This window comes from Ornithodoros turicata, chromosome 3, assembly GCF_037126465.1.
Source record: "Ornithodoros turicata isolate Travis chromosome 3, ASM3712646v1, whole genome shotgun sequence".
In the NCBI taxonomy this organism is placed as follows: Eukaryota; Metazoa; Arthropoda; class Arachnida; order Ixodida; family Argasidae; genus Ornithodoros; species Ornithodoros turicata.
In genome coordinates this window covers 57,381,389-57,398,909 of record NC_088203.1, presented here as the reverse complement: position 1 = coordinate 57,398,909, position 17,521 = coordinate 57,381,389, and the positions used below count along the sequence as shown (strand labels likewise).

At 43.4% G+C, this 17,521-nt stretch overlaps 1 protein-coding gene across 1 annotated transcript; it reads right to left on the bottom strand.

Moving 5' to 3' along the window:
- Nucleotides 1–10,432: 10,432 nt before the first annotated feature.
- On the bottom strand, nt 10,433–12,932 carry LOC135389511 (putative nuclease HARBI1). The gene is made up of 3 exons (XM_064619551.1): nt 12,749–12,932; nt 12,404–12,673; nt 10,433–10,839 (listed from the first exon to the last, which is right to left on the bottom strand). The coding sequence occupies exons 1-3, from the start codon at nt 12,930–12,932 to the stop codon at nt 10,433–10,435; spliced, it is 861 nt and encodes a 286-aa protein (XP_064475621.1).
- Between the last annotated feature and the right edge of the window lie 4,589 nt (nt 12,933–17,521).

Sequence of the window (17,521 nt, the reverse complement as noted above, 5' to 3'; positions counted from 1 at the left end):
GATTCTATCGCTTTAGTGATTATTCGATGTTCCCCTGTTGGCGTGTTATTTCGAAAATTGGCTATTGATAATTGTTGCTACGATTCTGTGTGTTTGATTCTACTCCTCCAGACTTTCTCCATATATCTACATGTTCCTGTGCTTTGCTCTTCACTTGACAGATTCGTATTTGTAGCTTTCGATTAATATAAGTTGAGAATTATTATTCCTTCAAGCAATGACAAACGATAATGGTTGCTACGATTATACGTGTCTGATTATAATCCTCCATCTGTCTATATGTTCCTGTTTTTTTTCTTTTCACTTGATAGATTCGTATTTGGTAGCCTTCGATTAATATAAGTAGATAATTATTATTAATTCCTTAAGCATTGACTATTGCTAATTATTGTTACGATTCTGTGTCTCTGATTTTACTCCTCCATACTTTCTCCGTCTATATACATGTTCTTAACTTGTGCTTGTTCCTCTTTTAGCATAATATTTGTAGTGTTGACTAATGGTAATTGTTGCGGTGATCGTGTGTCTGATTCTACTTCTCCAACTGTATGTCCATATGTTCCTGCGTTTTGCTCTTCACTTGGTAGATTCGTATTTGGTAGCTTTCGATTAATATCAACAGATAATTACTATTTCAATATTAGGGGGTGTGAGTAAGAGTGAGTGTCACACACACACACACACCAAACACACTTTAGTGGCATACTTTGTATACATGTTGCTTCATGTTTATATCCTGTATAGAGTTTAGCTTGGTTGTCTTTCATGGCACGAGCTATATTTTAGTGTTTTTACCCTTTTTAATTGACACAGCATATTTAAGGCTTTTTTTTTTCTCACAGGTGTCTATGATTCACCAGCTGGATCTGGGGCTACCTGGATGTGCTGTTGCTCGTCCAATCGCCATTTGAGGGTACTAACAGATTCAGAAGGATAACATATTCCATTTACATGTTATAACTTACCTTACTATGGATACCAATTTTTTTTAATGCACTATACGGACAGGGACACGAACACGCACAGCAAGACAATCTGCTTTTCTAGCTGCTAAGTAAAAGATTACTAGAAGCTGCCCGCAGTTTTTCCAGAAGTGTTCCCAGATTTTCCAGGTCCTACGCCTGTGTTCTTAAATTTTTCTTCAATATGTCTTTGTTGTATTCTGTCACGCAGTTGCTATAGTGAAGTAGATAGTCTTGTTGTGCATGCTTGTGTTCCTGTCTCTTGCTGGTTGAAGATGATGCGTACGAAGAGGGGAGTCAAGTCCTGTAGATCACATAAACAAAATACAGAAGCCGACACTGAAGATTTTTGTTTAAGTTTAATTTGTACAAGCTTTCGCGTGGAGGTCCACGCTTCCTCAGGTACAAAGTGAAGTGGTGACACACATAAGTATATATAGTATACACGACTAAACACACTGCTGTACAAAGAAAGGGAAGAGGAGAGGAGATATGGTGCCACATGTCTGTGTACAATGAATAGCTGGGCAGACGGATAGGTGACCTCTAACCGTTTAAGAACAGTAAGAGGTGTTATGAACAAGCGCGCGAACAAATTTGCGCGACATCCTCACGTCATCATGCATGATGAAGCGCTCGCCGGGTTGTTATCCCTGTGGTAGTACACGGTGCCAGACCTGTAAATTTATCGCGCCGTCCACCATTGCCCGTAGCACTTTGGGTGACTTCTGTTTGAAAATTCGTCATTCACTCCACTGTAATTCACCCAATATTTGTTACTTGATATTCTGCTGCAAGTGCAATTCACAATACATCGGTGAAACCTCCAACACAATGAGAAAAAGATTTTATGGCCACAAATTTGATATCCTAAATGCCCGCCAAACTCCTGTCGCCATTCACTTCAATCAACCTAATCACGATTTTGAAACTGATTTGAAAATTATATTGCTAGAATCTGGGTTCCGCACCGACATTAAACGTAAGAATAGAGAGTCCTACTTAATTTCGCAATTCAAGTGTCTCACACCAAATGGTCTGAATCTTAGTCCTGGCTCGTTATATCCGCTTATGTAAATTTAGTAGCTATATATCTACATTTATTTGTGCACAATTCTTGAATCCCCACTTTCAGTCATCGTCTGGTACTCCGTTAGATAATCCGTAACCTTCCCTTTTGTCCATTCTGGGCCACTCGTTTCCCATACTCCTGACCCCCCTTCCGCGAAACTGGGTTGGCGAGCCTTTTTGTTCATAACACCTCTTACTGTTCTTAAACGGTTAGAGGTCACCTATCCGTCTGCCCAGCTATTCATTGTACACAGACATGTGGCACCATATCTCCTCTCCTCTTCCCTTTCTTTGTACAGCAGTGTGTTTAGTCGTGTATACTATATATACTTATGTGTGTCACCACTTCACTTTGTACCTGAGGAAGCGTGGACTTCCACGCGAAAGCTTGTACAAATTAAACTTAAACAAAAATCTTCAGTGTCGGCTTCTGTATTTTGTTGGTTGAAGATGAGTGAAATTATGTGAGTGTACATGTGTTCGCACACTTATTCCATTTTATGCAGGTTTCTTTCATATAAATTGCTGCTCTTTGCATCCTTTTGCTCCACAGCAGTCTCGTGTTGTAAACTAACAAGCTGCAAGAAACTCTTTCTGATCAGTCCAGTTGTAACTCATGTAAGGCAGCATGACATTGAGACCTGTCTCATTCCTGCTGTCCATGTCTTCTTTCAGCTCTGTAATGTGGTGTAGATGTACATTGAACTGCGCAATAAAAGGATAAGCAAAGCATGAATGAAATTTTGCTTTATCTGGAAAACTTTACAGTGCAACAATAGAGGACGCCTGTTTCGATTTAACATATTGGAGAATGGACAGGGACAAGGACAACAAACAGAGTGTTCAACTAGTAACAGATTTATTTGGACTAGGGGTGTTTGTCCAAATAAACCAGATGCTAGTTGAACGCTGAGTGTGTTTGTTGTACTTGTCCCTGTGGGTTCTCCACCAAGTTCAACTTCACAGTGATGCATTCAGGTGCAGGGCCCTGGGTCACCATTTGCCTGTGGGATGGATGAGTTTGTGGAGGCACGTAGAAGACGACGACGACGCGCCTGTGCTGGCGCGCGCCACTGCGCATGCCAGCCAGGGGCGCGTTCCCGGACACTGCGCGAGCTCGCGACCTCGCGCTGACCACGCCCATCGTTGTCGCTGCGCAGGAGGACAACAAAAGTGCGGGAACACTACCGTTGCGCTATCGTTGCGCGATCCGCCACGAGGTGACAGCACTCTCGACTACAGGCCTGCTGCGGGCGCACTTCGTACCAGAAATTAAGTTGAAATAAGGTGTAAATGAGACACATAACTTTGGTTACATAAACAATTACACTGTAAGTACGCCTCGAAACAGCATTAGTTTTAACCGTTTGTTTTCTGCCTCAAAACCAACCAATGATAAGCGACGTACTGTCGTCTGCTGCGGTTGAAAATCAAATTTGGTCGCGCGGACGACGTGAAAAAGTTTGGTGAGTATGAAAGTCTCTTCAGATATCCTTCCGTATGCTATAATATTGTCGCTTACTATCTCTTGCAACATCACAACGCAACAAAAATTAATGTGAACCATCTTTATGTAATTCTTAGTTGCATTTCGGTTATTTATTCTGTATTTTGTACGACCGCTCAGTATAATAATAACTTTATTTTGTTAAGGTACCCAAAATCAACCACTAGGGTCTACTAATTGGTGCACCACACAAGGTTATACACGTGAACAAAGACAGTAAAATATACAAAAAGCCAACAAGGTTAACAGTGAAACAAACGAAGTTAAATAGAAACAATGGCACTAATACTAGTAAGAAAATCACGAGAAGGAGCGAAAATGTCGATGTCATGGTGTTGTAAGGCGGAGTTAAACATTAGTTGTAAACGATTGATTGGATGAAGCTTTGCAAAAGAGTGAGGATAGCAAAGAAGATGAGACCTCAGAGAACGTGAGGGCACTCGAAAGTTGATGCACGATAGTAGTTCGGGGCAGGCGATGACAGAATGTATGAGCTTATACAAGAAATGACAGTCACGAATCGTTCTGCGATGAGATAGTGTGGGGATGGAGAGTTTGTTCATTATATGATCGTAGTTATAGTAAGTGCTGCAGCCAAGATGACGAAGATGAAAAACAAAGATGAAGCGTCGCTGGACGTTTTCTATGTCAGCGGACTGAGTGATACTGAGGCAGTTCCAGGCCACTGATGCAAATTCAAGAAGAGGGACTACGGTGGAGAAGAATAGGCGAAGGAAACAGGATGGATCTTGAAAGTTTTTGGTGATTCGCGAGATGATGCCGAGTTTACGCATCGCAGAGTTGCACAGCTGAGTTACATGCGTGTGAAAATTTAAAGAGCTGTCAAGATGAAGACCCAAGTCTTTAATGGACGATTCACGTCTAATATGAACAGAGTCGAGAGAGTAAGTATAATGACATGGATGCTGCTTTCGAGTGAAAGAGATGACGGCTGTCTTAGAAATGTTCAGGTTAAGCAAATTGTTTGAGCACCAACGATGGATTCGAGAAATCTCAAAAATCATCTTGCAGAGCGGTATAGTCGTGAATCTTATCAATGACTCGAAATAACTTAATGTCATCAGCATATTCGTGGCAGTTACGTACACAGGTTGGCAAATCGTTAACAAACATGTTAAACAGTAATGGCCCCAGGGTAGATCCCTGGGGCACACCAGATGTCATGTAGTAAGGATGAGAATATGCATCTTTGTACCGAACAATGTTGTACCGGCCGCAGAGATAGGAAGAAAACCATTTGCAGAGTGAAAGTGAGATACCATGTAGTGACAACTTTGTGATCAACAATTCATGATTAATAGTGTCAAAGGCCTTAGACAGATCAAAATACACAGAATCAACCTGCTTATGGTTTTCAATGTGCAAGCTAAGATAGTTAATATAAGTCACAAGATTAGTTTCAACGGACCTGCCAGTAGTGAAACCATGTTGCGAATCAGACAGAAACGAATGAAAGTAAAAAGACAGATGTCGGAACACCACCTTCTCAAATATCTTAGAAAAACAAGATAGCAATGATATGGGCCTGTAATTGCACACCTCAGCTGGCGCACCACCTTTATGGATGGGAACAACAATGGCTTTTTTCCAGCAAGAAGGGAAAGTTGATGTGTTTAACGACTTGTTAAACAGAGCCGCAAGTATAGGGGTAAGCACTGGCTCACACCCTTTTACAATGAAATTGGGAATGCGGTCAAAGCCGGCTGAAGTGCTCGATTTCAGCTCCGAGATGGCACGTCTAACATCAGATTCTTCTATTTGAAAGTGAGCAAGGCTGAAATTTGGAGCAGAAACAGATGATGCAAAGCATGTGTTCGTTGTTGTGACTGGTGTGAAAACTGAAGAGAAAAATCCGGCGAACTTTTCAGCTACAACAGAGGGTTCCGTGAGAAGGCATCCGCCCTGCTTGAGCGTGATAGAGTTTGATGGAGGGGAGACTCGGTCTTTTACGTACTTCCAAAACGATTTTGGGTTTGTGAGTAATGACGACTGAACGAAACTTTCATAATTACGGCTGTCACGCTTAAAGATGCGTTTAATATGTTTACGTGTCCCTTTAAATTTTTCATACCAGTCATGCCGTCCAGTAGACTTGTATTTCCTATGGTAATGAAGTTCACGTCTGATAAGAGATTTCAGCTCGCACGAAAACCAGACAGGGTAACTGTTCGACCGGGGTCTTATTATTGGAACAAAACTGTTAATACTGCTGCGGACAATGTCGGAAAATTGCATAACAGCTTCGTCAACATTATCAATGCGGAGTGTCGCAGACCAGTCTACGGATGATAAAAAGTTGTGCAGTCCGAGATAATCACCACGCTTGTAGTCGTATCTCGGAAGCCTGTCATTTCTACTTTGATAAGAAGACCCATGGGCGTCGAATGAAACAACAAATGGCGGGTGAAGCTTATCGGGATGAACAAGGGGATGGTGAACAAGCTGAATACTGTCAACAGCAAGACCAGAAAGAACCAAGTCAAGTGTATTATCAGATACATTACGCAATGTGTTGGGTTGAATGAGACCGTGGTAATTGATAAAGTTCAGTAAGTAGTTTGCCTTTGTTCTAGCTAGTCCAGAAGATCGCGACATGTCCAGTGAGTTCCAATCTACACCAGGAACGTTGAAGTCCCCATATAATTGGAAGGGAGAGTTCAATACATTGGTGTTCGACTCAAGCGATTCAAAAAACTTCACGAAATATGCTAGATCACACTGAGGTGGAAAGTAACAGTTACCGATCAGGAGTGAGTTGTTAGGACCTAGAGATAACTCAACCCAGATAGCTTCATGGTCGTGAGCAAGGTCAAACCGTTGATGGGCGATAAGCGAAGAGTGAACTGCAATAAGTACGCCACCCCCAAAAAGCATACCAAAAGTATTATATTCACGATCACAACGAAAGACATTTTACTCGCAAGGAAAGTAATCCTGAACAACATGTGAATCGTTAAACCAGGTTTCAGTGAGACAAATAATGTCATAGTGGCAGGACATAAGATTAAGTGAAAACTCGTCAGATTTTGTTCGCAAACCACGGACATTTTGGTAAAACACGGAGAGTGGTCTCGCCATGCTAGGTCATGGAGTAGTTACGTACCAGGCGGTTGAGAAGACGAACTGGCATCAAAGCTAGGAATTCTGCCCATGAAGGCACGAAACAGGCAGCCCTCTGGCCAAACATCAGCAGAGTTAATCTTAGAAAAACCATCGGGATCCGTCACAACACAGAAAGAAGCATATGAGTCACGTCTAGTTGTTAGCTTTACACAGCGGAAAGAACCACTCAAAAGAACGCCTTCAACAGCAACGCAGACATCGTTCGTACAAGTGTCCGGGTGTAGGCGGGTTACGAAGAGCGCTCTTTCAACAGGAGGCCTGGTAGCAAGCTTCAGCGACGAAGACTGAGCAGAGCCCACGGAGATGGGAGGACGGCGTCTTCTACGGTTCACTACGGTGGTGAAACCGCCGTCGGTGTCAGGGCAGACGGCTGCAGGAGACGAACCAATATTGCTGAGTTCAGAAGCGTTGGGCACGCGCGACTGTGAGCCACTTCCGGGCAAAGCAGGAGATGCAGGCAAGGTGTTTTCATGAAGGACCACGCCAGGAGCACTGGAAGGGTCGACACAGACACGGGGTACAGTAGATAGCCGGTTGGGTGCAGATTTCACGTGTGAAGCCGAGGCGTAGCTAGGCGCCGTAGAACGGGTCGATTGTAAGCAGTCAAGCCGTTGCAAAAATTCGGCCTTCAACTTGGCGAGTTCAATGCGAAGAAAGCTGGCGTTTTTATCCACAGTTTGAAGCAAGCGCAACAACTGAGACTTTTCATCTTTAAGCTCACAAATTTCAGCGGCAAGGGAGTCAATCTTTTGGAGCAGAGGGGCAATGAACTGGTCCAAATCGCTGTGGCAGCAAGGGTTATCGTCGTTGTTACGTCCGGAAGCCGAAGAACAGCTGTCATTGATCACAGTGGATTCTGCAGAACTTCCCCGTTTGGTGCAAGACTTACATTTGTAGACGCAGACGTCATTAACCCAGAGAAGGTCGTACTCCACAGGGGTGATGTTCAGGCATTTGCAGTGGAAGCGTTTACCACACGGGCCAGAACAAACCAGTTTCTGCTACCGACCGGCGAAGGGCTGTGCACAAACGGCACATGTGCCTGATGCGGGAGCCATGGGAGCACACGACCGCCTTCCTCGGTGGGCGGAAGTGGAATGTGTGAGTATATGTGTGGCAGTAAAATTTGCATTTCTCTGCGCACATATGTCGTCGGACGTTAAACCCTTTGTAATATGTTTTCATGTACCCCGAAGGTATAAAAGCGCTAACGCTGTTGAAAGCTAAGATGGTTGATAATTTAACGCAAGTGCTGAAACATGCGGCGATGTACAGTGAAATCCCTGTGTTTCGGAGTGGCGTATTATGTAGGTACCTGGAGTACACAATCCAACACAAGTGATAAAAAATAAAAATAAAACTGCTGCTCCTGTACGTTGGACGTACAAGCTTTCATGCGGTAGACTGCATTTCATTATGTACCCTGGAAATGCAGAATACCGCAAGAAAGCTTGTATGTCAATAAACAGTAGCCAATAACGCTTCACCTTTTTCTAATTTGTGTTGACCATACTTGACTCCAAGTTTCTACATTTCCATATTGTGAGTCTTAACAGAAAAGAGGACGTATGTCCCAAGAAATACATGCTGGTTGGATTGGTAGTCCTTAATAGTGATCTGGGAGTCTTTTTAGCCATTCTTCACTCAGGGGCTTCAGCACTCTGCAAATTGCGCTTACTGGCATTCTTCTTGCAAATCAGCGAGACTTGGAAGATAGCGAGCAGCCAACTGCTCGATTTAAATGCGTGCGGAATTTAGCTGAAAAGCATGCATTGTATGTGTCATGGGACCTTCCTGCAAAAAAAGGGGTAGAGATGGAAAAAATATACACATCATTCTGCACAACGTAGCAGGGAAAACTTTGTTTTACTGTACTACAAATTATAAATAGAGCAGTTGTTCAAGAAGTGTGGCTGTTGGTGGGAATCTTATTTTTCCTTCTTCCTCTCACATTACAGACATGGCAAGCGAAAGCCAAAGACTGCTGCTGCTGTCACTCCTCGAGGAGTCGCCCGAATTGTCTAACAACAGGACATTCCTCGAAGGTGAGACAGCAGCTCAACGCAGAGGAAAATGGGACAGAATTGCTGCCACCCTGAATGCTGTTGGAGCGTTCAACAAAAACGGCAAGGGGTGGCAGCAACTGTGGAAAGACTGGCGCCACAGGGTGCGGAGCCGTGCCCGAGAATTGACTCGGAAGATGCAGGCCACAGGGGGAGGAAGTGGCTACGTTGTCACTGACGCGGGGCCGGCCCCGGTGGATATTGCATCACACCTGTCTAGGCTGGACCAGCGTGTCATGGCCCTCGTAGGCTGGGACACAACGGCCGGCCTACCAGGGGCGGTGGAGATGTCCATCGAGACTGGTCTGATGGAAGTGATGTTGCCCGTCTCAGTCGTAAGTAACCTGCTATGGTCCTAGCCTAACATGAGTATGAAGGAAGTGGAAAAGATAAACCATCCGTGAATGCAGCACACCTCAACATGCTGATGTCAGTTGCACATTTTCAGAATGAGACAGAGCCGGTTCCCTCCACCTCTGCAGGTCCTCATCGAACCGAGGAGTCAACTGGAACGGTAGTGTTTTCCTGCTGATGACCGTCTTTCAGCAAGTACACGAGGCTATGATTTTTTGGGTAACAGGTATTACAAGTAAGAATAACACCTGCACAGCAAAGCACGGCCCGAAGCAGCACAAGGGCTCCTTGCCGATGAAGGAGGAGGCGAGTGCCCCCTTCCGTAACTGGTCAACTGCTGGAGAAGCAGGCGCAGCTGATTGAGCAGCAGCGGAAGCTCGTCGATGAACAGAAGAAGACGACGGACTTACTAAACAGACTCTGTGAGGTAAAGGGAAAGCATTAAATGCAACGACACACACAGGGGACAGTGATAGAAAACCGAGCTATGATTTATTTACATTGAGGGTTATAGTCCACTTAACACAACAGTTCTGTAGTCACAAACATGTATACAATTTCTTGAGTAATGATAGCTCTACACTGTGCTGTACAATACTAAACATGCAATGAAATTGTTGCTGGTACACAGTTGTGTCTCATTAATATGGACTCCTTCTGTCTCTCAAAATTTTCCATAAAGCGAATAGTTCCTATTATCGAGTACTAAGAAAGTAACAGAAATCAATGGAACAGTTCAAGCTTGACATTACAGAGGAAGGATATCTGTCATGGTACGCTCCCAAAAGTTTTCCCTCGGAGTTCTTACGACCTCACAAAGACAATCAATGTGAAAGAACGGGCATAGCTTTCATTTGCGCAAGACACCACTTCTACTGTAATATTTTCAGAAGTTCTCCTGTTTAATATGGGGAGAGAGTTGCTCAACGTCTCCTTCCTCCATGCTGATACCATCCATAATAACGAGCCAAAAATACATGAATTACATAGGGTTTTTACTTTGTTCTACTGTTCATGGGGTAGAGTATTGCCCCTGGTTTTGAAACTCGTCAATCATCATAACGAAGCTGTCGGAAAAGCGAGTTTCCATATTAATGAGGAGTAAACGCATTAACAATGTTTGAACCTCAGAAAAATCGTTGATAATTCGAGTAGTCCATATTAACCAGGCACAAGTGTGCTTGTGTCTAATGAAAACTTTACAGGGCGTGAGTATAGTTAAAATAGCGTATACAGTTAGTGTATCTTATATAGAGTTGTTCTCTCCTATGAGTTCATACTTTGCTCTCCTTCTGGAGAAGGAGAGGGCAGGTTCCAACCAGTGAGGTGAGTCATCTGAAACACTGTCTGATAAGCTGGCTTCTGAGTTGTGATGCACGATTTGTCACAGACACAGAGTCAGGCTCATAGTCCTCTGCTCCAGCCTCCTCCGGTTCCGCTGTGGCACCACCTTCCGCCCGTTCCTCACCAGCGTCATCCAGAGGCTCAACAGTGTTGTACACTAAGCACATGTTATGGAGGACGGCGCAGGCGTTGATGATCTTGCAGCACCGATCCGGAGCGAAGTGCAATGTGCGGTACCTCTGGAGGCACCGAAATCGCATCTTCAGTACCCCAAAGCAGTGCTCAATGCGCACACGGGTCCTGCTGTGTGCACTGTTAAAACGCTGTTCCTCGGGTGTTGAGGGAGAACGGACTGGTGTCATGAGCCAGGGTTGCAGCGGGTACGCTCTGTCACCTGTAAATAGTTTTGTAGTCAAATTAATTATTCTAAAAATGTACAGTTAGACCCATGATCTGTGCACTATATTAGTTTTTGACAATGTTTAACCATACAGCTCCCAATACTGGAAATAAATGAGTAATGCATGGAATAAAAATGAATAATTTCTTGGCACTGGTGCAGTGAGTAAGAATTACTGGGCATGGTATGCTTCTGAGCCAGTTACAAACAAATCATTTTCGAAATAAGGAACTCAAGGAAAATGTGCTGCTGCTAGGTTTCAAACCTTGATCTTCTGATTTCTGGTCAGATATACTACCATTACATGCGTTTGTCGTCCCCGCCTTGGCTAATACATGTTGGGGTCTTTTTCAGTATTTGAAGTATCCAGATCTCGATATGCAAAGATGTGTTGTTGTGCATAATCGATACACAAGCATCTCATACCAAGTAGCCACTCTCCATCTTCGAATACAGTGGCAGCTGCTTGGTGCAGATTGCAGGCTGCCCATAGAGATGCATCGTGGCATGATCCGGGGAACCTTGCGTTCACAAAAAGGATCCGCCTCAAGGCGTCACAAACCTGATGGGAAGAAGATTGGTGGTGTTAACTGTCGTGATATTTATCCTTGGTACTTAAAAGGCAAGAATACTACTCATTACTACACATGGGGCATGGGACAATAAATAATTGTGCCTCTGCAATAATGGATTCAGCTGAAAAATGTCTGTTGCAAAAAAGTTGAAGCACCAAAATGTTCTCAAATCTGCACCCAGCGGTACCAGCACTGTAGTGGTTCAGTTGACACAATGTTTGTGAAAATACCCCTTTAAATGTGTTTCATCCTTCCTTTCATCCTTTGTTAGTTTATCCTTTATTTCCTAATTCATTTTCTTTTTATTTATTTCTTATTTCTTTCTTTCCGGAATAGCAAGCCGACGTCCCGTTTGGCTCCCCCGTTTTTGTTTTCCTTTTCGTCTAGTAAATATATCCCCCCTTTAAATATAGCCTTGGTCAGTGTCGCTTGACTTGCACACACTCCTGCTGAATGCGAGATATCGAGAGATATTATGCAATATTACTGGGAAGTGTCATTAAATTGTGGCTGGCATTGCATTGGAATATTAAATAAATATGCACGTTCCATCAGGACGTTGATGGAGTGATAGCCTTTATGGCAATAGTAATTGCCATCAACAAATCGCGGATCAGAGAGGCTTGGCTGCATAATTGCAATCTGTGTACCGTCGATAGCCCCTGCAAGTATTGCACAAAATTACAAGCTGTGGGAGAGAGCACTCCTGCTTTGTTAATAAGATCAATCAACACATGACCACGCATCAGTTCACAACAAAGCCCACTCTTCAGAATTAGTGGCCTGAAACATGCACTGACATACATGATGAACAAACTTTATACCCAGTCAATGGTGCATTTATAGGTTATAATGTACACGTTATTCTATATTCGTTACGTAACAAATCTAGTTACAAATGCACAATGAATACAAAGCATGATTAATACAAAATAGGTTGTTCTGCACAGCGAACATACACATACACGATAATGTTAACATACCAACACAGCCTGGGAAGCCGGCCAGTTCGTAGAAGCCACGCTTCACTTGTAGCTTCTCATCGGGCGTGGTGGGGAATCGCAGGTACTTTGGTGCGAGGTTCTTCAAGATGGGCTCGGTGACCTTGTGAATAGCCTCTGAGACCGCGTGTTTGCTGCAGGCGATGGTGTTTTCTGTCGCAAGGTTCCCCAGAAAGGCTCCAGTGGCATAGAAGCGAAGAGCTATTGGCACCCTCCATTCCACGGTCAACGTCGTACGATGCGACTGCCGAGCTGAAATGCATTATTTGGTTACAAAACGATGACCGCGTATCATGCAGAATTTCGGATTCCCGCTCCTATACTTACTGCGTTGCAGATCCTCCCGAACAGCTTCGCATACTTCTCTGACCGCCTCCTTCGGCAGACGGAAGGTAGCCACGAATTCGTCATCCGACATTGAAGAGAAAGCATCTCGGCAACTGTTGAATGTGCGCACCGGCTCCTCCTCCGCAACACCTTCATCTTCTAAAATGAAGTAGAGGTCCGCCATTTTCGACGCGAACACCGAGGAGCTTTGCGTTGTTGTTCCTCCTCTCAGGAAACAACAACCTTCTCCCAGCGCGAGCTCGCGAAGCAGGTGCAGGAACGGGGTTATCTGAGCTTGCTCGCGAAGCGTACCGCGTGGTGCTCTTGTTGCTGGGGCAACGGGGACGCTCGACGCGAGGTCGCAAGCTCGCGACTTTGCGCTGACCACGCCCATCGTTGCCGCTACGCAGGAGGGCAACGAAAGTGCGGGAACACTACCGTTGCGCTAGTGTTCCCGCTATCCGCCATGAGGTGACGGCACTCTCGGCTACAGGCCTGCTGCGAACGCACTTAGTACCAGAAATGAAGTTGAAATAATGTGTAAACGGGACACATAATTTTGGTTACATAAAGAATTACATTGTAAGTCCGACTCCAAACAGCATTCCTTTCAACTGTTTGATTTCTGGTTCAAATCAGCCATTAAGAAACTACGTGCTGTCGTCTGCTGAAAAAGCGGTTGAGAGTCGCCCTTACAAAAAAAGTTTTCACCTTTTAGTGGTCCTCTTATGTACTTTTTTTATACCATGTCACCTTCCTGTGGTTTGCTCCTTCCTTTGTACCAGGTATACAAACAGTCTACCTACCTCTTGTATACTTGCTTTGGCTTTCACCGCTGTGGTCATTTTAACGACTTGGTATGCAGACTGTTGGTAGACTGTCAATGTACCACTACAATAACGCTTTCATGCTGTTCATTACGGATGGTAATAATTTCGAATGTAGTTACTGATTACATTACACGTTAATGGCATTAACTTGACCTTGACCTTGCAAGCTAACTTGAGCTGAGTTTGTAAAAGCGAGAGTTTCAAAAACAAATAAAATAGTATATTCACTAAGAAACAGGTTCTAAATTTCTGATTAAGAGTTCTATCACAAATAATTCTACAATTAAGGACTGCAGATGTTTATGCAATGGGGCAGCATAAGTGAAATCCACAGAAATTAGAGCATCACAGTGAGTGGAACAATTTTTAATACCAATGTTATGAGTCACAGTTATGTAATGACATGAAACAAACAGGACATTGACAAAGCAGCAGCAGCAGCTGGCACTTGTCTGTAAACTGCCTCACACCTTTCACAGTTGTGCACCTGTGCAACACAAATTTAGAAAACTGAGAAGAAATGGAGGGGCCTGTGGCTGCGCCTTCGTTATGTCTGGCCCGTATCGAACTCTGAATGAAGTAACAGACGGTGTTCTTTTTTTTTTGTTTGATATACAGCACTTCACAAAGACAGCAATAGCAATGTAGCAATAACACAAAGAAAAAAATGCGCTACTTTTCTGCTACTTGACCTACAAACCAGCTCCATTTTTGATAACTCAAGTTTATAACTCAAGTTGCAGTAGTGTTCGTCTTTTTCTCACTGTGTTTGTGAAGCACTCTGTATTGAATAAAAAAAAAAGAACACCCAGCATGGGGTACATACGTGAATTTTTTTTCTTGGCACATGCCTTTTGAAAAAGCAGTAATAAATGCACAAAACAGTAGCAAAACATCCAAACAATGTATAGCAGCACCACCCAAACAAGATATCAAGCATGAATATGGCAGTGTTACACAGCTCTTATTTACACAGGAGTCACATAATTATTTACATAGTTATAGAGTAGTTCGGATCATGGCATGTTAGCTACACAGAAAGTAACACACATCGTTCCCTTGCCTCAATATACCAGTTCCACATCACAATACTGTTATGGCAGAAAGAAAAAAACAAAAATATCCATTGGCAAGGAGAAACTGCAATTGGAAACATTCAGCATAGCACTCTGGAGAGTATATGCGTGAGACAGCAAATCTTTAGAAAATGAAGCTGCACATCATTGGCGAGGAACTGGTTGTAGCAGTGTAGCAGTTGCAGCAGAGTTGTGTTCTCGTACATCACGTGATCCCAAACATGTGCTTTAGGAACCAAAACCAGTGTGGAACAGTGTTATTAACTTTGGAGAGAAGTATAGTGTGTTGTGTGCTGTGCATACTGGATACAGAGCTAGCAAGAGGAAGTTAACAAGATGCAACTTACACAATCCCAAAATTCGCGGTCACCCCCCCAGCCGGCGCACTCCGTCACTATACTCAGCCGCTATGCGGGAAGCTGCCTTACAGGATGTTAATTCAATGGGAGACAGCGTTTATGCCAATTAACAGCAAAACAGAATAAAATTTTTAAGATGTCATCGCCTAATAGAGAAGAACACCATGTAAAGAACCCCTGGAGACATGAAAGGCACCAGCAGAATATAAGCCTAATGCACCCTGGCCAAATGAATTTTAATGCATTGCGCCTATGGGGATTCCGTCGATTTTTGCACATCGCCCATATTTAGACTACGATTTTTCGACAAAGGCAGTCAAATTCTGCAAATGTCATCGCCTATTTTCGTTCAGTACGTCCTCCAGGCCACATACCAACCACGGCACGATGTGCGAGTGTTAATCCTGATGCACCCAGGGCCTTCAAAGTCAGACAGGGTTCCCCTCCCAGGCGCTCGACGGACTAAGTCCCAGTATTATCGTAATAGGCATGAGCTGAGACTGTACGGCCGGTCTGAAGGAGTTCGAAACGAGAACTGTCATGTTTTCCAGAACTCGAAGTGGCTGACAGAACAGACAACTTTATTTTCAGTGAGTAATATAGAAATGATACCGTCTTGTATTTTATATCGCTTTTATATTAAACTATACAACTTGATAAAACTGTCCATTTCGAGTGCCGTTTTGGAAGTGATTTTGTCAAACGCGACCTTTCAGGGTGCAACAGGAGAACAAGGTACGGGGCTCATACCCCGTGATCGTACTTTCACATATACATACATATATACATTACATTATATAATCAGCTTAGGATGATGAAATTCGCCATTTGGCCTTTTTGGAAGCGATTTTGTCAAACGCGACCTCTAAGGGAGCAACAGGGGAAGATACGGGGTTCTAACCCCGTGATCTTACTTTCACGTATACATATTATAACATCAGCTTAGGACATCTTTAATATTAATTTTATATCAAATGATAATAAGCCCCGACGTTTACGAAATTGTCCACTTGGCCATTTCGAGTGCCGCTTTGGAAACGATTTTGTCAAACGCGACCTCTCAGGGTGCAACAGGGAAACAACGCACGGGTTTAAACACCGTGATCATACTTTCACGTATACATATTACAAAATTAGTTTAGGACATTTTTAATATTTTTATATCGAATGATATTGAGCCCCGAAGTTGACGAAATTAGCCATTTGGCCGTTTCGAGTGCCGTTTTGGAAGCCATTTTGTCAAACCCGACCTCTCAGGGTGCAACAGGGGAACAAGATACGGGGTTCAAACCTCGTGATCTTACTTTCACATATACATATTACAAAATCAGCTTAGGACATCTTTAATATTATTTTTATATCCAATGATATTAAGCCCCGAAGTTGACGAAATTCGCCACTTTGCCATTTCGAGTGCCGTTTTGGAAGCGGTTTTGTCAAACCCGACCTCTCAGGGTGCAACAGGGGAACAAGATACGGGGCTCAAACACCGTGATCTTATGTTCACATATACATACTACAAAATCAGCTTAGGACATATTTAATATTATTTTTATATCAAATGATATTAAGCCCCGAAATTGACGAAATTGGCCATTTGGCCATTTCGAGTGCCGGTTTGGAAGCCATTTTGTCAAACCCGACCTCTCAGGGTGCAACAGGGGAACAAGATACGGGGTTCAAACCCCGTGATCTTACTTTCACATGTACATATTACAAAATCAGCTTAGGACATCTTTAGCATTAGTTTTATATCAAATGATATTAAGTCTCAAAGTTGACGAAATTGGCCACTTGGCCATTTCGAGTGCCGTTTAGGAAGCGATTTTGTCAAACCCGACCTCTCAGGGTGCAACAGGGGAACAAGATACGGGGTTCAAACCCCGTGATCTTACTTTCACATATACATATTACAAAATCAGCTTAGGACATCTTTAGTATTAGTTTTATATCAAATGATATTAAGTCTCAAAGTTGACGAAATTGGCCACTTGGCCATTTCGAGTGCCGTTTAGGAAGCGATTTTGTGAAACACAACCTCTCAGGGTGCAACAGGGGAACAAGATACGGTGTTCAAACCCTGTGATCTTACTTTCACATATACATATTACAAAATTAGCTTAGGACATCTCTAATATTATTTGTATATCAAATGATATTAAGCCCCGAAGTTGACGAAATTGGCCATTTGGCCATTTCGAGTGCCGGTTTGGAAGCCATTTTGTCAAACGCGACCTCTCAGGGTGCAACAGGGGAACAAGGTACCGGGTTTAAACACGTGATCTTACTTTCACATATACATATTACAAAACTAGTTTAGGACATCTTTAATATTATTTTTATATCAAATGATATTAAGCCCCGAAGTTGAGGAAATTGGCCATTTGGTCATTTCGAGTGCCGGTTTGGAAGCCATTTTGTCAAACCCGACCTCTCAGGGTGCAACAGGGGAACAAGATACGGGGTTCAAACCCCGTGATCTTCCTTTTACATATACATATTACGAAA